An 18,956-nucleotide genomic window follows, 5' to 3' on the forward strand; every position below is an offset into this window, starting at 1 on the left:
GTGCCTGCCCTTTGAAACGCAGCGCACATGCCCAGCTCCCAGCAAAGGACTTTTGTTCCGCTCTGATTTATACAGTTCTCTGGGGCAAAGAGAAGTGGCTGTCATGGTTGCAGGGATTACTCGCTACTGGAGGGAAGGGTGGGCTGCACAGGAATAATTTGTTCTCTTGACATGGCATGGAAAGCTGCTCCAACCCCCCCGTCCTTCCCCATACGGGATGCTGGGCACCCTTTCTGGGCACACTGCAAGCTCCCCAAGGCAAGCATCACTTTGTGAGGCTGAGGTTCCTTGGTGCTGCCTGAGTGCCAGCACTGCCCACGGCCCTGCCCTGTGCCCAATCACGTCCCAGTGCTGCCGTCCCAGAGCAGTGCTGGCAGGCTCAGGGATGCAGCAGAGCACTCGGTTTTCCCATCCCCGTGTCACTCACCAACAAAGGCAGCTCACTGAGGACATGCCTCCTCTTATCTGCTCCCTGCATTTCCCAGCTTGTTTGTTTTGTTTTCACCCTCCAAGGAGGAGGAGGGTGGTGCTGCTTGTGCGAGGCCAGCCACCTCTGAACCCCAGCGCCAGAAGCCCTTTTCATGCTCTATAAATTTTATTGGAAAATCTGTTTCGCTTGAGGGGGGTTATTTTTTTTCTCCCTCGGTAACACACCATGAAAAGGCTCATTAAAAAGTGAGCTCCTTGTTCTGATTAATCCTTCCAAGCAGGCAGAGGTGACACATGCTAATGACATTTCCAGCCGGGCTGGTCCCCTGGGACACCCGCTCGAAGGAGCGCCGTGTTGGACGTTGGGAAGGTTGCTCTTGGCCACAGCACGCGTTTGTAGTGGAGAAATGCCGGCAGGAGCCAGGCGGCCGCTGTCTCTCGGGCAGGACGAGGAGGCTTTGTTCTCCAGATGCATCTCCCGGCGCGTCTTCCCACGGACACGGGCTGTTCCCAGCATCCGGAAGGGTTTGGGATGAGGTGGAATGCACATCCCTGGCGTGAGCACGCGTCCCCACAGCACGTCCGAGGGCTGCTGGGATGCACCAGCGTCTGTCTGCGCCGGGCTGTTTTGCTAACCCCAGCCTGCTGCTCGGCCCTGCCAAGGCTCTGATGTTCTTGGAGAACACGGAGCTAATGAGGCACCTTTCCCAAACAACCGCTGACCTGACGAACCGGGAGGCTGTGGGCTCAGCAGGCTGCGACCCGCAGCAAACGGGAGTGGAGTGATCCTCGTGGACCTTGTGTCACTCCCTGTCTTCATCATCACCTGTGTTTGGCGTTAGGGAGATCCATCTTCAACCTAACCCTTCTCCACTGCTTTCCTTACAAGCTAAGACTGACCTCCAGTCCAGGGATTGTGGCTCAGTTTTAAAGCTGAAATTTCACTCTTCCCTTTCCTGCGGGAAACCTGGATCCCTATGGCTGGAAAAAGGAAGAGCCAAACCAAGATCTCTATGACGGGAGATATGAAGAACCAAAACAAGATCCCTGTAGCTGGAGAAAGAAAGAACCAAATCAAGATCTCTAAGGCTGGGGAAAGGAAGAACTAAACCAAGATCCCTATACCTGGAGAAAGAAACAAAGATCCCTGTGGTTGGTGTGAGGAAGGACCAAACCAAGATCTCAATGGCTGGAGAAAGGAAGAACCAGTGAAGGTCCCAGATTGGGTCAAAGATATGCTCAGGGGCACCCCAAGCAGGAAAGAGATGTTGAGCAGCCTGAGCTGTGCTGACACTTCTCTGCTTGGACCCAACTCAGCATGATACAAGGCAGAAAGCCACCAGAACAAGGCCTGTGCACCCTGCCCGTAGCAAGCACCCAGTACTTAGCATACTAAGTGCCCCACATCAATGAGTAGCCGCAAGATGTGCCAGCACTGAGTCAACTTCGGTTTTCTTGGAGGGTCCTGGCCATTGTGGCCAAGAAACATAAGGGCTCTGTAATGCTTTGTTGTGCCAGGAATACAGTGAGTGTTAAAAGAAGGTTACCGTGTTATATAAGTAAGAAAAGGGGAATTGTATTTAGCCTGGCACGGGGCAGTTGTTTTCACTGACACAGAGCTACGTGTGGAGCACAGCTCATGGCTTCTTCCCAGGTGAGGCCTTGTTCATTTTGGCCTGAGCAGCCCCAGGTCAGGGAGGCAAAGCTGCAGTCAGCCTGTGGGTGCAAGGGAAGGGCAGGGATGCTGAGGGTAGGGCAGGTGAGAACTGCAGTCCAGGGCTGGGGATCTGCTGGACATCTCCTCCCTCTTCTCCTGGCTGTGAGATCCTGCTTTATCTTGGGTGGTGGAAGCAGCTGTGTTAAAAGTAGATGAACACAATGCAGTGGTATTTGATTCTGTTCCATGGCTGCATGGTTTATTCAGAGGGATTACAGGCGATTTTCAGCCCATTACCACCTGGAGAGGCAAATAGAAGGGAGTGCTGCTTCCAGTGGGCTACTCATCGAGTGTCCTTGGCTCTGCCAAAGCCAAAGTGGTGGAAGGTTAAAAATGATTTGAGAAAGATTGGGGCTGAACAATTGCCCAGAGCAGGGGATGCGTTGGGTGCAGTGGCTGCAGCTGGTACTGCTCAGCCTCAATAGCAAAGCCAGGGTGCAGCCCAGATAGGCATGCAGGAATGAAACATTTGCTCCTGTTGTCATTGGCGTGGATGGAGAACAACCCAAAGGGCCGTGGCAGGGTGCAGATTTGAAGCTCCCTCTCTCCTAGACCTACTGAGCATCCCAGGGCTTTAGAAGGAGAGTTAGACTTGATGGTCCCAAGGATCCCTTCCAACCGTTACGATTCTGTGATTCTGTGTGTGATTCTCACATCCAACTGTTCTGGAAGCCATGCTTTTCCCTTCCAGGTGCATTTCCTGCACTTTGGTCTGATTGATATTGATTCAGGACTGTATTTACCCAAAATAAGAGGCTTTAGGGTTTGTTAAATAAATATATGAGACAAGTGGCAGTGAGTATGAAAGTTGTTCTCCACGGTTTGATGTCGATGAAGCCTCACTACGAATGTGCATCCTCAGTGCACCATGCCCGGAATCCTACAGCTCTGTTGCCATGGGCAGATGGGATGGGAAGCAGGGCAAGCAGCACCACCTCTCTGGGCTGATGCTACCAAGTCCCAGATCCTCTCAAACCCAATGGAAATGATCCATTTGGGGTATCACCTCTAAATGGAATCTGGTCGTAAATGAGTGGTGATGGACGGTGGCTGCAGACCTTTCTCTGTCTCTGCTCCTTCATCCTCCAGCACTGAGCAATGTGGAATCCTTCCCACCACCCAACAAAGCATGGGGCTGTGGGCAGGGCTGCAGCATGCTTTAGGGCTGCCCCTGTGCCCAAAGCTCCAGAACTGTGCCCATTGCACCCAGCCAGACCCCAGCTGATGGCCCCAGTTCTTCTTTTATGGCAAATACTCCAGATTTCAACTGTCAGTTTAGTTTATTTGTCAACAAAAGCAATAAATAAACTCCTCTCACTGCAGCTGGGAAGAATCTGCTCTGCTTGCTTTCAAAGGGAGAAGAAGGGTTTTGTCCATCTGGGAAACGTGTTTGGCTAAAGGTGAAGGAGATTTCAGCTCTGGAGGGGACATCAGAAAGAGCTGTGGGCTGATTGTCTGAGTTTGGCTTGAGAAGAAGAAATAATGTTTGTCCTGGTGGAGATTTGTTTGGTTCTTTGCTTGGGAGTTGAGGTTCTCAAGGTTGAGGTGAAAAGGGCATGGAAGCAGCAGCCATCCCACCTCAGTCCAGCCAGACTCAAGCCCATAAGGACCTCAGAGGGCTTCAGACTCCACCACACGGCTGAGAGCTGAGTCACTTCTGCCTACCTGTGTCGTGCCATTGGCCTCCCCGTGGCACGTTGCCCTCCTTGGCTGGCTTTGTGCCCAGTGACTCCGCTCACCCAGCCCCTATGGCAAGGTGGTGCTCCATGGGTTCATTTTCCTCGCCGGAGCCTCTGTTCCTGTGGCTTTCAAAGACATTTTTTCCTAATGCAGGAACATCCCTGGAGGCTCTGAGCGTTCCCTGACATCCGCGCGAGGGGAGCAGCCCTTTGCTGTGCAAACATCTGGGCTCCTCGGAAATGCCGCGTGTTCCTGCCGGTGCTCTGCTGCGTGTTAATGCTTACAAAATTATGTTTATTTCCTGCCACAGGGATCAGCCTTCAGCCCGGGGTTATTTCCAGGGCTGCGGCAAGCTTTGTGCCAGAGATGCAAACCGTGGCAAACAAGCACTTAAAAGCAGCAGCGGGCAAACCACAGACACTGCAAGGTTTGGTTTGGGAAGGCGGGAGGGAATGGTGTGCCTGGCAGCTGCTCGGTGCTGAGTGAGGGATGTGACACCTGGCTGGTGGCTGCTGTCACCTGTGGGTGGCTGGCCTTCCCCAGGGCTGGTGGTCCATGGCCAGAAATCCTCCGTGGGAGGGATTGTGCATGTTGCCTCGCAGTGCTGTGGTTGGAGCTAATGAGTCTCTGGGTCTCTTGGTGGATTCAGACTTGTTGTGGGGCTAACAGGTTGTTGGTAGGCATAGTGTGGGGCTCTCCCAGCCCTGTGGGGTTCCCATCCTGGGGAGGGAGTGAGCGCAGGCTTCTCTGGCCAAACTGGAACTGCAAAAGCTGTTCTGTCTGGAGGTGGGCTGAGCTGCAGCTTGTCTCCCTGCTCATGCCAGAGCATCTGCTGTCCTGCACAATTCCCTTCCTCCAATCTGCCAGTAGTTCAGGCCGTAGAAATGCTTTACCCGATCCTCCCAAACTCTCATTTGGTTGGATTGCTTGCTGCTCAGTGTCCCTCCTCCTGCTGCTTTGAGGTGGCTGTGGCTTTCCAGCACCCTTTTGCAGCAGAAAACCAACACGCTGCATTTCCAAAATGCCCAGATGGGTATTTCCAATGACCTAACAGGAAAATCAGCTCCTCTTTACAGCTCAGGACTCAGTGAGCAGCTCCAGCTGGTCCCAAGATGCTACAACTAATGGGCTGGAAAATGCCCCACAGCCGAGGTGGGATGCCACAGGCTCTGGGTTCGGGTCCTGCAAGCATGGCTGCGGTGCAGCCCTGAAGCACTGAGAATGTGCAAATTGGGCTCTTAAGGGCCTTAATGCAAGAGCAGGGCGCAGATGTTGGGCTGTGTTCATGTCTGAGAAACCTCTGGCATCCCACGGAGCTGGCACCATCAGGAACAGCTCCAGCGTCTTGGGGACAATGGGCAGCAGGGCTGTCCCCGAGGAAGAGAGGCAGGGCTGGGGGAGCAGGGGGTGGAAACATCACAGAAATCACTGGTGCAGCATCCTCAGCCCCAGCACAGCCCAGGCCCCACCGCCAGCATCTCCCCCTCGCTGTGCATTGCTATAGGAAGCTTCGGTGAAGTCATCCCAGCTCGCGGTGCAGCCACACAGGAATGCGCTAACCAGGAGTTGTTCTGAGGTCAGAAAGGAATAAGTCTTCTGCAGACAATTGATGTTGTTATTAAAAACATCCATGGGAGAGAGGGAGCTGCCGGGCCGCGCCCGGTCCTCTCTCTTTCCTGTTTGGGAAATAGTTTCTCACTGCATCCATCAGGCAAAAGAATTCCGTATGAAAAATTCATTTAGGAAAAAAAAAAAAAAAAATAAAAAATAAAAAAAAAAACGTTGTGGGGCACACGCGCCTGAAAATGAGCCGCAGCAGGATCAGAGGTTTGGCTCCGAGCAGCAGCCAAAACGCAAAAGCAGGGGCCAGAGCAAAATACAGAGTGAAACATAGCAGCCCTGCTCCCGGCCGGGTGCTGGAAGCGGAGGAAATGCGGCTTCCTTGGGAGAAATGCAATCCTCTCTTTGCAGCACTTGGGCAAAATTCATGAGCTTCAGCTGAAGCACGGAGCAGCTCTCCCACCGAGAGGCTGAATGTGAACCTCACATCTTGGTGAGGGCTGCGGGGGGTGGGGAAGGAGTCACGAAAAGGGAGAGCAACCTCTATGCCCAGCGGTGGTGAGACCCTGGCACAGAGCTGTGGGTGTCCCATCCCTGGAGCTGCCTGAGGCCGTGGTGGGCACTGACAGCGGAGCTGGGGGGATTCCTGCCGACGGCAGGGATTGGAATGGCGTGGTCTTTAAAGTCCCTTCCAAGCCAAAGATGCTGCAGTTCTATGAATGCATGTTTGAAACCACTCAGGTCTGCAGACTGCTCCCCCGGGGGCAGGCTGAGCTGTGGAGCTAATTGCCTGTGATAAGCTAATTAATGGGGTCTGATAACACTTGCCTCGCGTGCAGCGTCCTGACAGCAGGGGATAAAGTGTCAGCTGGGGGCCTGGAGCTCCATGGTATTGTGGCTGATGCCACATCCCAACCTTTCCATAGCACCCATGTGAGAGCTGAGCACATGAAGGCTGCGGGGTTGCAAAAAGGAGTTGCACAGGGAGCACTGGGGTTGCACAAGGAGCAGGTGACAGCACCTCACTCCCAGCACACCAGCACGTAGCAGCCGATGGCCATCCGTTAACAGTAGTTCTGATGAGAGGGATAAGCCTGCCTGCTTCTGGTAAAGCCCCAATCTCCAGGAAATCCAAACACAGCAGAGCAGTGCAGGGCGGTCCCGACACCCACCTGGGTTCTGGGAGCACAGTGAGCAGCACCTCCTCAAAGAGCATCCATGTCCACAGCAATGATAGCGGTGATGGGGAGGTCAGGCACATAGAGTGGAGTTTTCCTCCTGTCTGAGCTCCCTGATAACCTCCCCTGAGATAAGCCAGCTCTGTTTGCCCAGGCTCAGCCGCACCACAAAGGAGGGCTTTGCACAGCCCCAGAGATGCAAATAGTGCTGAGCACACAGGGGCATCATGGCCCTTCACACCTGCACTGGGTATTAAGAACAGAACAGGGCTTGTGCAGGGCTCAGGTTAACACCGCAGAGGGTATGGAGTGAAAGGAGCAGAAGAAGAAAGGGAAAAGGGTTTCCTGCAGCCAGAACATCCCAGTTCTGTCACCTGAAAGGGAAACTGAGGCACAGCACTGTTAGGTTCACACTGGGACCTACAGCAGTGTCATGGCAGCACCTTCCCTGCACCTGTTGGAGATTGGGGAACTTAGGAGCACAGATTTTTGGGGCTGTTTGTTGCTGAGCTGAACCAGTTGGCAGTGGGCAGGGGGTTGCTGCTGCACTGAGCTGCAGTGACACGGTGACATGGTGACACAGTGCAGTGCCACTGGCTCCATGTCGCCTCAGAGGGGCACAGTGCTGGGCTCAGAAGTGACCACCAGCCACACTCAGAGGCTTCAGGACTGCAGCTCCAGTGGCAGATCTGCCCGGCGCTGGTTTAACAATCCCCCTGGCCCAGCTCCAGATGGGATTGGGAAATGAGCTGGGGTTAAAACAACACAACACACTCCTCAACACATTCTGGTGGTGCTTCAACCCCAGCTCAGCAAAAGCCCGATCTCACAGGCAGAGGGGTAGGGGCTGCCCCAATGGCACTGCAGCTCCAGGGGTGTGAAGCCACTCAGCATCCATCACCCCCCAGCATCACTGTCTCTCTCCTGCCATTGTCATCACCCCACTTGACTGTCAGCCCATGGCTGTTGGTTCCCAGTGTCCTGCTCCCCAGGGCGGTTTGCAGGAGTGCAGCTGGGGCTGTCTGTGTCTCTGTAGGCTGAGCAGATTTCATACAGATTCTTCAGTCGGTCGCCTCTCTGCTGGGTTGGTTGCATCGTTGCGCCTTTTGCATTTCAAGTAAACTTTGCTCTGAATGTGCAAATTCTTTCAATATCTGTTTCTGCTGTGGCTTTAACCCTTAAGTGTCCAGCACAATCCCTCACTGGGAGTGCAGGAAGCCTTGTGGAACAGTGTCTCGGAGTGGGAACGGTGCTGTGACTGTGGTGGCCCCATGTGCTGTGTTTGCTGGGTCCTGGCTCCATGCTGGGGCACCTTGGGGTCAGCCCATGGCCGGGGCTCCCTGCTGGATAAATTATGGGATGCAAACAATGCATTTCCAAGCATTTATGACCGTAGGAGGCCAGATATGGATGGTGCAATTACATGAAAAAAAGGCTGATGACAGCCTGGCATCATCTCCCCAACTGAAATAGAGACCTCATTTCTTGACTTTTCCTTTCTAAAACAATAAGTTAGTCGAGTTCCTTCCAGGCTGGATCTTATCTGCAGCCTTTCTCCATCATACCTGGCATAAAGAGAAAACTTCCTGCTTCTGCTGCAAGAAGGGGGCTCCTGCTAGGTGCCAGAGAGCATCGCTCCCCGCTCTGTGTTGAGCTCAGGATCTGAGCTACGGGGCTCGAGCTTCCATCTCTGGCAGCTTTGTTCATGAGCATCTCAGTTGAAGAGCAGCCAACCCCAGGCTGGAAGAAGCAGGGGAGATTTTCAGCCCATCTCCAGTCACTCTGTGCACTGTGTGCTGCACCAGGGCTCAGCTCGCTGTCATCCGCATCCTGTGTTGAGTAAGAGCGCCTTTGTCTTGGGCTAAAACGCTGCGGGTGAGGAGCTGCCACACATCTCAACATGTCAGTGCCACACGGCAGGCCCACAGGTTTCCATCCATCCTCGCTGCTCTGAAGGGGCCACTGGAGGTCACTGGGGATGTCCCTGAGGGTTCGGGCAGGAAGACACAGAGCGGTGGGATGCATCACTGCCAGCAGCTGCTCGCCACGTGTGCAGTGGGGAGACCTCTGCTGCTCACAGCTTGGGCAGATCTGGCTCCTAACCCGAGCAGCACAGCTCCCAGAGGTACGTCTCGCTCTGCTTGTGGTGCTTTGTGAGGGGGAACACGAGCAGCAGGAAATACCTGCTGAGACGCCGGTGCTTCAGGTCAGCCTGGAAGGAATCAGTGTGCAGCAGTTATGGACAAATCTTGCCTGAAATGAGAAGGGATGAGGTCGCACTGCAGTCAAGTCGCAGCAGAGCCCAGTGCTGCCAGAACGGGCTCTGTGCCTTGTGGCACTGCAGGCAGGCGATAACACTGAGTGCTGGCAAAGCGACCTTCAGCAGCTGATCTGATGGGAAGGGTCTTTCTCCTTCTGGGCTTTGAGAAGCTTTGGAGTTTCTATTTACTCCCAAAAGGACGTGCCAGAGACCACAGCCATTGTGGATGTTTTTCAGGGTTGCTGGGCTTTGCCAAGTGTTCTGATGCTCCCACTGGCAGCCGGTGTGTGAGCTGGGAGCTGGGTGCTGGCCCTTGCTCCTGAGCTTGGGTTGACCACTGCAAGAGAGATCTTCGGGCACCCTGTCAACCTTTATGCCATTTCACACAGAACGTTTCCCCCATTTTTCAATGGCTTATTCAAATTCAAATTGGACTTAGTCCTATTTCAGTGACAAATTCAACTAAATTTGCGCAGTTCTTCCTAGAGACAGCACAAGACCCATCCCTACCAGGGAGCGATGTTTTTCTTTTTAAGCCTTGGCCTCAACCATAAGGGCAACAGATTTTCTTTAAGGAAAGAAATCCCCAAACTTGTTAGCGTTGGCACTGTGCTGTATTTTTCACTCGCTTCTCCTTAGCAGCTGAATCATTTTAGCAGGAACTCTTCCAAAACCATTCAGCCTGAGTCAGACACCCAGTCTCAAATATTTAAGCCCAAACAGTGAGTTTGGCATTTTTGTATGTGAGAGCAAACAAAGCTCTTATCGGTGTGGCTGTGGGGCTGGGACGTGTTGCTGTGAGCAAGCTTCAGCTGCCGGCCGTGTTTGTGGCTGTGTGTTTTGTGGTTCTGTTATCCATCTCCTTGGGCTGACAGTCAGGAAAACCTGGGATCCTGCACAGACCTCATGTCTCCCTCGTGGCCGCAGCATCCCGTGGGTTTCCCCTTCGTTGGGCCGCCCCTAGCTAACAAAGTGAGTTCCCACCCTCCTCCTCGCTCAGGCGTAGCACACACATAGGGTGCCACAGGGCACCAGGGACCTTCCCACCCCACTCCATTGGCTCCAAGTGCTCCAACCCCGTCATGCCTGCTCTTAGATTCAAGTGTGGCTGCTTCGTCTACCCATCGACTCATAGAATCACTCAGGTTGGAAAAGACCTCTAAGATCCCCAACCCACCCTCACCATGCCCATTAAACCACGTTCCTCTGTGCCACATTTCCACGGCTCTCAAACACCTCCAGAGAAGATGACCCCCCCTTCTCCCTGGGCAGCCTGTGCCAGCGTTCAACCAAATATGGACCCGAAAAAAGGATCCCCCAAATGCCTGCAGGTCTCCAGGGGCTTAAAACATAGACAGCATGGCCCTTGTTGTATGAAGTATGTGAGGCTTGCTCCTGCAGGAGAGAAATAATGGCTCAGACTGAACTAGCAGATTCTTTTGTGAAAATAAAATAAAATAAAATAAACTCATCTGGGAAAAGGATAATTTTGAGGAGACTGAGACTGTTCATAAAACTGAGTCAAATTTAGAGATTCTTTTCAGCCCCTGGCTTCTTCTATCCTTTCCCATCCTTCCCGCCCTCCCCCCCCCAAATTATTGTTCACAAAAATTAAAACAAAATGTTGTGGGGTTTTTCGTTTGCTTAAAAAGCAATTTTCATCTTGAAAATGGCCAAAATATAAGTTTGGAAGGGTGGGGTGATTTGGAAGGGCCACATTGTCATTGCTGAATGAAAACCACAGGGAAGAATGCGTCCAGGGGGACACGGGCATGGGGGTATGGTGGCAACACAAAGGACACCGCCAGCCTGCATCTCCAACCACAGATCTTCCATTGCCCCAACGAGAACATCCTGCACACCTTGGCCATCTGTGATAGAACTGTTTGTCCTTAAGTTGTGTTTTTGTAGAATCATAGAGTTATTGAATGACTTAGGTTGGAAGGGACCTTATAAAGATCATAGAGCTCTATCTCCCTGCCATGGGCCGGCTGCCCCCATAACTCAGGATGCCCAGGGCCCATCTATGTCCTTTGGAGCCTCTGGGGATAGAGCACCCAAAGCTTTGACCAGCTCCATACTGCAGCTTTCCTCCTTTCCAGCCCACCTTCCTTCAGGCTTGTGAATATCAGTGTTTCATTTCATGGGGGTCAGCCACAGGGATGGCCTGTGTGCATCTGTGTATAATGAAGGCAGGGGAGATCATTGGCAAACGAAGGGAAAGAAGGGAGCGGGAGACAGGAGCACTGAGCTTCATCTGAGTAACAGGAGCTAAAACCTTGCACTGGGAACTCTCAGCACTGGGTGTTTGCTCCCCACCAGACGTGGATCACCTCCTCTGCAGGGTGAGACACAAGGCGTGAGGAGCAGGGGTGATGCTGACAGTGGGAGGTGACTCCTTATTGCAGCCGGCAAAGTCGTTCATAGAAAGAAAAGATGGATTGCCAAAGAATCACTGCGGTGGGGAAACAAACCCGGTGGCTGGGAACAAATGCCAGGCCAGTGGTGTCTGAAAGCAGGCAAGAGGCTTTAGCAGAGCGGGCAATGGATCCTCGGCAAGGAGAGCCCTGCAGTCTTGCCTTTCCCCAGTGCCTTCATCCCAGCTCTGCACCCCATGTTCCCATCATCAGTTCTCACCGTGACTCGTCCCAGCCTCATCCCCAGCAAGGGCTGATGGAAAGCATCCTAGTGCGTGGGGTTAGGAAGTGACCGGTGCCCAGCAAATGCCTCAGGTGGAACTCTGACTGCGCCGGCTGTGCTGTTGGTGTCACAGTTCACTGGTATTGGAGAGACGGTCCCACAGCCTCTTGTGAGGTCCAGCTTCTTCTCTCTTCCAGACATAAGATTTTTGCATCCCTGGAAGCATAAAAACTGTCCTGGGCTGGGAGCAGCTCCACGCACCCCACTTGCTCTTCCCATGCAACTCTGCCCACTGGACCAGCCAAAATGTTTGCAAAGACCCTGAGAAACCCCCGGGAGCGCTGTGTCCTGGCTTTGCAAACACATCTCTGTTTATCGAGCAACCCAAAGAAATGCAAAGATTTTCACTCGCTCCCCGGGTGGGCTCAACTTTGAGTCGTTTAAAGGGACATGCCAGTGCCATCTTGCAAAATACTGGAGAACCAGCTCCAACTTTCCTTCAACACAAATGGCTCAGAGAAGGGTTCCTTCTTCCCCAAATCCAGCCAGTGTGCATATTTTCCAAAAAGTGTGAAAGCTCTTTGGACACGACACAACTTGTTGGAGGAGGTGAGCATTCAGGCTGTTTAGAGAATATTCACGTCTTCTAGCTTTGGGGAAGAAGGAGCTCTTTTCCATGCCACCACTTGGAGAAATATCTCCGTGTTGTTCATCTAGGACCAAGTACAGATTCGGCTGGGTGCTCATCCAAGGGGATGCAAGCCACAGTTCAGAGCTGTGGCATCAGGAATCGTGTTTTAGCACCACTCTGCATCATTAGGGTCTGTGGGAGGTGAGGTTGGGCCCTGGTTTGCTCCCTGCAGGAACTGGGGTCGCATGGGGGAAGCAGGGGAGTGGCTCAACGTCCTGCTGGGCAGACGTGGCTGTAGGACTGCGCTCCCCACAACAGCTTTGCACTGGGAGCGAGCTGGGGATTGTTCCCAATAAGTAACCCGGAACTGCACTGTAAATTTCGGGGCTGAAATTTGATAATTAAGCAAATATCGCATGCCTTTGTGTTGGGCAAGCACCATAAGGTAAACAGGAAGGAATGAGGGATTAAGATGTCTCTGTTCAAAAGGAAGGTGACAAGCGCAGAGCTGTGACACCTTCGCGCCGCGTGGGGGGCCCAGCTGCGGGCTGGCATTGCACAGCTGCATTGTTCAGGGGCAAAGAGCAAACAAAAGCAACGGGAAAAGAAAACAAGCTGTAAAACCCTGCAAAGCGCACAGCAACCGCCTTCTGACGGCCTCGTGACAGCCCCGGGGTCGAGCTTTTGAAGTCCTCCCGTTGCCTTTTGCCAAAGCGCCGTGTAAAAGCGGTGCAGTGGTGACACTGGGGTCTGCAGGGGGGACATGGGACACCTCCCAGTGGGTCGGCCACAGTGCTTTTCGTTCTGTTAGAGAGGGCTGTGGTGCCTGGTTGGCTGCGGTGGGTAGGATGGAGATGGAGAGGTGAGGGCTGCGTGCTGCATGGCAAGGAACGCCAGGAAAGGAGAGCATGGGGGAGGTTTTGAAATGGTGCATAGGGCTCAAATGTGCGCGTTGGGACTCATGCAATGGGAACAGTGGGATGGGATGGAAGGGGGTGATGGAAGACCTGAGGCAGGCAGGTTGGGGGAATTGGCAGTGGGATGTCCTCAGAGCCCCACTGTGCCCAGGGATGGGTGTGGGTTGGCAGCTGTCACCCTCGGGTGACACTGGGGACGTGCTGCGTGGTGTGACCACGTACTGCTGTGCTCTGTGCTCCCACAGCCTGCAACTGCAACCTGCACGCGCGGCGCTGCCGCTTCAACATGGAGCTGTACAAGCTGTCGGGCAGAAAGAGCGGCGGCGTCTGCCTCAACTGCCGGCACAACACGGCCGGGCGGCACTGCCACTACTGCAAGGAGGGCTTCTACCGCGACCTCAGCAAGCCCATCTCCCACCGCAAGGCCTGCAAAGGTACCTCCGTGGGGCAGGGGGGGGTGGCATGGCCCCTTCCCCTCTGCCTGCTGCACCCACGTGCTCCTGCTCCCCCTCACCCAGCTGAGCCACCACACTGATGTTTCTCGTCCCCATCCAGTTCCATGCCCTTGTCCCTCCGGCTTCCCCAGCCTCCCGGTGACACTAAAAGCCTCACAGAATCATGGAACCACGGAATCATAAAATCACACAATGGTTTGGGTTGGAAAGGACCTTAAAACTCACCCCGTTCCAACCTCACAGTGTGCTAGTTGTCCCCTGCCAGCTCAGACACAAAACAGTCTTGCTGATGTGCTGATGCGTCTGCAGTTTACAAGAGCTGCTTTCTCACTCCCGTGCATCAAGGAGATGCAGATCCCCTATTTGGGACTGGACGCTGGGTCTGCAAACCAGCACTCCCCCAGACGGGCAGCACCGAGCCCTGCACCAACCGCTTCCCCCCTCCAGATGAAGACAGAATGATAAAACAGGAAATCTACTTTTCTGCTCAACAGAGTTCTGAAGTCCCCTCTTTGGCCAGGACAGGAGGTGGGAGCAGAACTCCCCATCCACAGGGCGCTCTGCAGGGGGTTCCTGGAGCCCCGCAAGGCATGGGACAGCACTTCAGCAGGGGCGGGTGCCCACAGCCCCCACTCTGCCCAAGCTCTGCTGTTTTAAATAAGAGCAAATCCTGCAAACGCAATGCCGTAAAGCCCACGCTTCCCAGACGCGGGCTCATCCATCCCCTCAAACAATTGTTCTTTCCTCTTTTCCCTGCCTTCTCACACCGCTCTTGAAACTTGAGCTTGCCGCATTGAAACGCTCCTCCAAACCCCCCACAGGTTGTGACAAAATGTGGCCACTGGCGCTCGCAGATACAAAGCACTGCAATCAATATGCCGGTGTGCGAGCAGCTCCCCGGCTCGCGGGCTATTAGCACGATTTCACACCCGTTGCAATGGGGTATTGTTGGTGTAATCCTCCATCCTATACAAAAGCGGGCGAAATGGACTTTCCTCCAGCGAAGGCATCCCTTTGAACGCCGGCTTTTGCTGAGCCCTGGTTCTGTCCCCGTGTTTTATGTTCCCCCCGTTTTGTGTCCCCGATTCAAGGGCTGCTCTGAAATAATTGTTACAAATATGAATGTTTCACGTTTACCCCGTTTACCCCGATGCAGGGACCCGCTGAGGGGCATGCAGCATGGTCATCCACCCTGCAAGCGTGCAGCTGAGCTCCCAGCAACGTCCCATGAAATCTGCTGGGGACGTTTGCTCTGCATCCAGCCCCATTCGTCCTGTCCAGATGCAGCTGTGCCGTGTTCCTTGCCTGTGTGTGTGCTTTCACTTGTCTTCTTGCAAAAAAAGCCCTGAAAGCCAAACAGCAAAGAAACAAGTTGTGGGTGATCAGAGATGCCACATTGCAGAGCCATGCAATGAGCAGAGCATGGTGTGAGGCTGCAGACCACGTGGGATGAAGCCAAAGACAGCAGGAGAAGGAATAAGTGCATGGAGCAAAACCCTCTGTACTGCCCTCTTAGCAACAAAAAACCCACAAATCTCAAATGTTCATCTTGCCAAAACTCATAACAAGTGCAATTTTCCCTCCTTTCTCAGTGATTTTTGCAAGAGCATGAACAGCTCCCAAAGCTCCAACCCATGCTTCTCATTTGTCGTGTTTTCTTCTTTTCCCATTGGTGCTGATGGTGGAACCCCACATCTGGCTCTTCCCAACCTCCACCTGCTCCTCCCACAGCAGATCAGTGCCCTGTCAACTCATGGGATTAAACCCAGCCCTGGTAACGGACAGATTATTGGCACTGATGTCATCTTCTTGGAACAGAACTCCATGAGGTTTTACAGCCTGGCCATAAAACAGCCCTACATTTTCAGGGATGGATGTGCATGGTTTTTGAAGAGAAATGATGACAAATGAGAGGTGTTATGGGCACACCCGGGAGGAAGGCAGGATTTGGTTTCTAAAGGAGGGGGAACGGAGCCCTTGGTGGCAGGGACAGTGGGCCGTGTGCCCCATCCCTCCCCATCGACTATAGAGGGAGCTGCGGGACCAGATTAGAGCTCAGAGAGCATCTACTGGGGCCAAACTGGAGGAGATGAGCCCTTGCAGAGTCCTCCCCCCGGGATGCTGGGGTGCAGGAGGTGTTGGGTTAACCCCAGTTAGGGCAGAGGCTGAAGATGGGCTTGCTGCCAAGTGGTGTCCCATCACTGGTGTCCCATCACTGGTGTCCCATCACTGGTGTCCCATCGCTTTTGTCCCAACATCTGTGTCCCAGGGTAGGACACAAGGAGCAGCCCTTGCTTCCTTTCTGTCAATACCAAGTCCATCTCTGCAGGCTTTGGTGGCCAGCAGCACCCCTCAAGTCCTACGGACATCCCTGCCACCTTGGTCTCTGATGCACATCTGGGCAGAGCTTAGACATCTCATGGCTGGCACATCTCAAAGACACGGAGATGCTGGCTGGGAGGGTCCCTGTGCATGGCCCCCAGAGGTGGCTCCTGGCTCTGTTCCTCCCTAGTCCACAGCAACTCCCTCTGCTTGATGGGTTCCACTGGTTTCCCACAGAGCTGCAGGGTTAGGATTACGGTTAGGTTCAGGGTTGGGGTTGGAGTTAAAGTTAGGATTAGTGTTAGGGCTGGGGTTGGATTTAGGATTATGGTTAGGATTAGGGTTAGGATGCTAGATAGCAGTGCAGGAGATCTGCCCTTGCTGTCCACCTTAGGAGGCGAGGTGCTTCCAAAGAGAGGTGGTTCTTTTCCCCCAACCACTTCTTGTTGATGCTTATCTCTATCCCAGCCCATCCATGGCTTCACAAGGCCATGTCCAATGCAGGACTTTCTACAGATTCCCTCCAGGGAGTTGTCTGTGATTTTCCAGCTTCCTTCTCTTCAACTTTTTTTCCTCCTTGAAGACCAGCTGGTGCCCCTTTGTGAGATGAGCCAACCCCTGGTGCTGGTGGGCCGGAATCAAATTCTTGCATCAGGGCTGGGTTGTCACTGAGTGATCGCAGCCCCGGAGAAATCCTGAACTCCCACAGTACTGATCTGCCCAACACAGAGCTTAATTTCTCCACAGGCTCACTCTTCCCTCCGGAACCAAGCGTGCATCGCCGCAATCTCCTCCCATGATGGGTGTCCCATTGCCCTCGCATCCCTGTGCTGAGCTCTGTGCTCACCTGCTGCCTGTGCCATGAGCTCACGGCAAGATGGTCAGCTCTGAGGCTTTGGCTCCACTGCCAGATTTGATTGGAGGTTTATTTGTGGGAGAATCCACCTGCAGGAACCTCAGTTCCCAGGGGCCAAGCTAAAAACGCATCAGGAGGAGAGTCTGACTTTTTTTTCCTCAGTGAAAGTAGTTTCCAATCTGCTCTCTCTCCTGTAAGTGACCCTTGAACTCTGCAAGAAGCAATTTCTCCCACAGGAGCAGGCTCAGCTCTACATTATTTCAGAGCCACGAGGTCCTGTGCCTGCTCCTCTCTGCCTGCCCACACCTGCCCCTGGGTGTCTTTGATCAAAATTGACATTTTTCAGTGGAAAAAAAAAACCCAAAACAACCACGTTTTCCAACAAAGCCAGAAGAAGGAGGCGGTGATGTTCTGCCCCTGCAGGTCTCAGCATCCCCAGCAGCTCTCTGCCATCACTTCATGATGTGCTCAAACAGTGGAGCTCATAGACAAGGAGGGAATTCCAGCAGCTCTTAACAGGAGCTCTTACCAGCCCTTGGCTTCTCCAGGTGCCAGCTCAGGAGGAGGAAATGGGAGAGCCCTGAGAAGCAGTACGGGAAGGCAGACGCCGAAATGCCAGGAGATTATTTGTCTTTGTCTGATAAAAGAGGGAATTTATGTGCTGGCGGTGAGAAAGGCTTTAAATCTCCAGGAGAATGTGATGAGGAGCACGCTGCACGAACACGATCCCTTGGCAAACTAAATACAGCTCACAGTACTGCAGGCAAGGCAGCGATCTCCTTGCAAAACTGTGCACAGCACATCTTGAAAGCCGTCATTAGGGTTCAGAGTTAACAGAGGAAACGTTTCAACCTCTGCTTCTGGTCAGCAAAAGGCTGGGTAGAGCCGAGCCAGGCTGGCTGGAGGCACATCAGGTGTACGGCTTTCTCTTCCCCATGGCATGAGTAAGTGTGACAAGAGTTGAGATCACACCTTCTGTTGTTCACTCAAATGGGATTTCATTGTTCTGACAGCTTCCCCAGGACAAACCTGCCTGGAAAGCAGGAAGATACTGATTCTCCAGCAGGGCGGTCCTTTCAGATCACCACGGTCACACCTGAGGGGAGCTAAGCTCAGAGCTTTGTGCCTCTGTTTGCCTTTCAGCACACTGTGTGGGGAAGATTAGCAGCTGGCAGTGCCTCTGAGCAGCATTCTGGGCTGGAAAAATGCTTGCATTTTTGTCATGCTACTTGTCTGCCTTTGGTGGGCCGGAGATATCCCAACAAGTTCCAACATTTTGCCAGGGCATTTTACATCCTTTCGTGCACAGTCTGAAGACTTCCCGCCCATTTTCTCAGTCCCAAATCCCAAATCCTGATATTGCTGATGCTCTGGTGGGTGACGGTCTGTCTCAGCAGCTCTGCACGAGGAGCAGTGGTTCGTCCTGCAGCCCCAGACAAGGTCCCAGCCCTCCAGTCCTGCACCAGCACACCCACAGGGGAAATCTCCTCCTAGCTGCAGGCAGAGAGGAGCTGGCGAGGAGCGCCTATATCCGTATAGATATTAATCCCAGCTAATGTAACTACAGATGTTCTCATTCACGGGCCCATCTAATCCTGTTGGGTCCTTGCCATGGTGTCTCGTAGCACGAGCTCTACGAGTTAATTACGTGCGGTGCAAGGAAGCGTTTCCTTTTATCGCTGGAAAAGGTTCCTCTTGGAGAGCTCTGAATGTCCCTTTGTGCCCGCCTGGAGGAGCAGCACCTGTCTGACCCGGACACGGCGCACGCCTTGGCACTTCTCCACCATCTCTTGGCACCGCTGCCGCCTCCTGGGTTCTCCTCCTGCCTTTCACTCAGGCTGAGGGCCCGACGCTGATTTCTATAGCGTCCTGATGCGCTATTCACCGTGGCTCTGCCCCTCTCCGAGCACAGCCTGCTATCTCCTGGCTCTTCTGTGCTCGGCTGCAATCAGCCAGATGTTCGCAGGCGGCTGGAGCTGGAGTGCTTGCAGCTGGCAGGGACCCTCCAGCGCTCCTCCCACCCGCGCATCCCTCAGGCTTTCTGCTGCAAGCCCAAAACTCCTCTGGCCGCATCGGGCAGGTCCCACACTTTGGGCAGAGCCTGCACACACTGGGAGGTCCCACATGTTGGGCAGGTTGCACACGCTTGATTTGTAAGGCCCCTTCCAAGCCTTTCAATGATTCCGTGTTTCGTACTATGAGAAGTCAGGCATTGAGCCGGGGGGAAGCCAGCCGTTATCCCTGCTGTCCCCAACCACGGCTCAGCACCTGCTGCAATGTGCTATTTTCCCTTCCCTTCCCTTCCCTTCCC

General features: G+C 53.6%; 1 protein-coding gene across 1 annotated transcript in view; it reads left to right on the plus strand.

Moving 5' to 3' along the window:
• The window catches only part of NTN1 (netrin 1), a 47,050-nt gene that overhangs the window by 20,693 nt on the left and 7,401 nt on the right, over positions 1 to 18,956 (plus strand). The window contains exon 2 of the mRNA XM_042833333.1: positions 13,258 to 13,446. Coding sequence (XP_042689267.1) covers positions 13,258 to 13,446 — 189 coding nt within the window. The remainder of the gene's footprint in view (positions 1 to 13,257; positions 13,447 to 18,956) is intronic.

This window comes from Centrocercus urophasianus, unplaced genomic scaffold (assembly GCF_019232065.1).
Source record: "Centrocercus urophasianus isolate 14NV4802_14NV808 unplaced genomic scaffold, USGS_Curo_1.0 seq_41, whole genome shotgun sequence".
Lineage (NCBI taxonomy): Eukaryota > Metazoa > Chordata > Aves > Galliformes > Phasianidae > Centrocercus > Centrocercus urophasianus.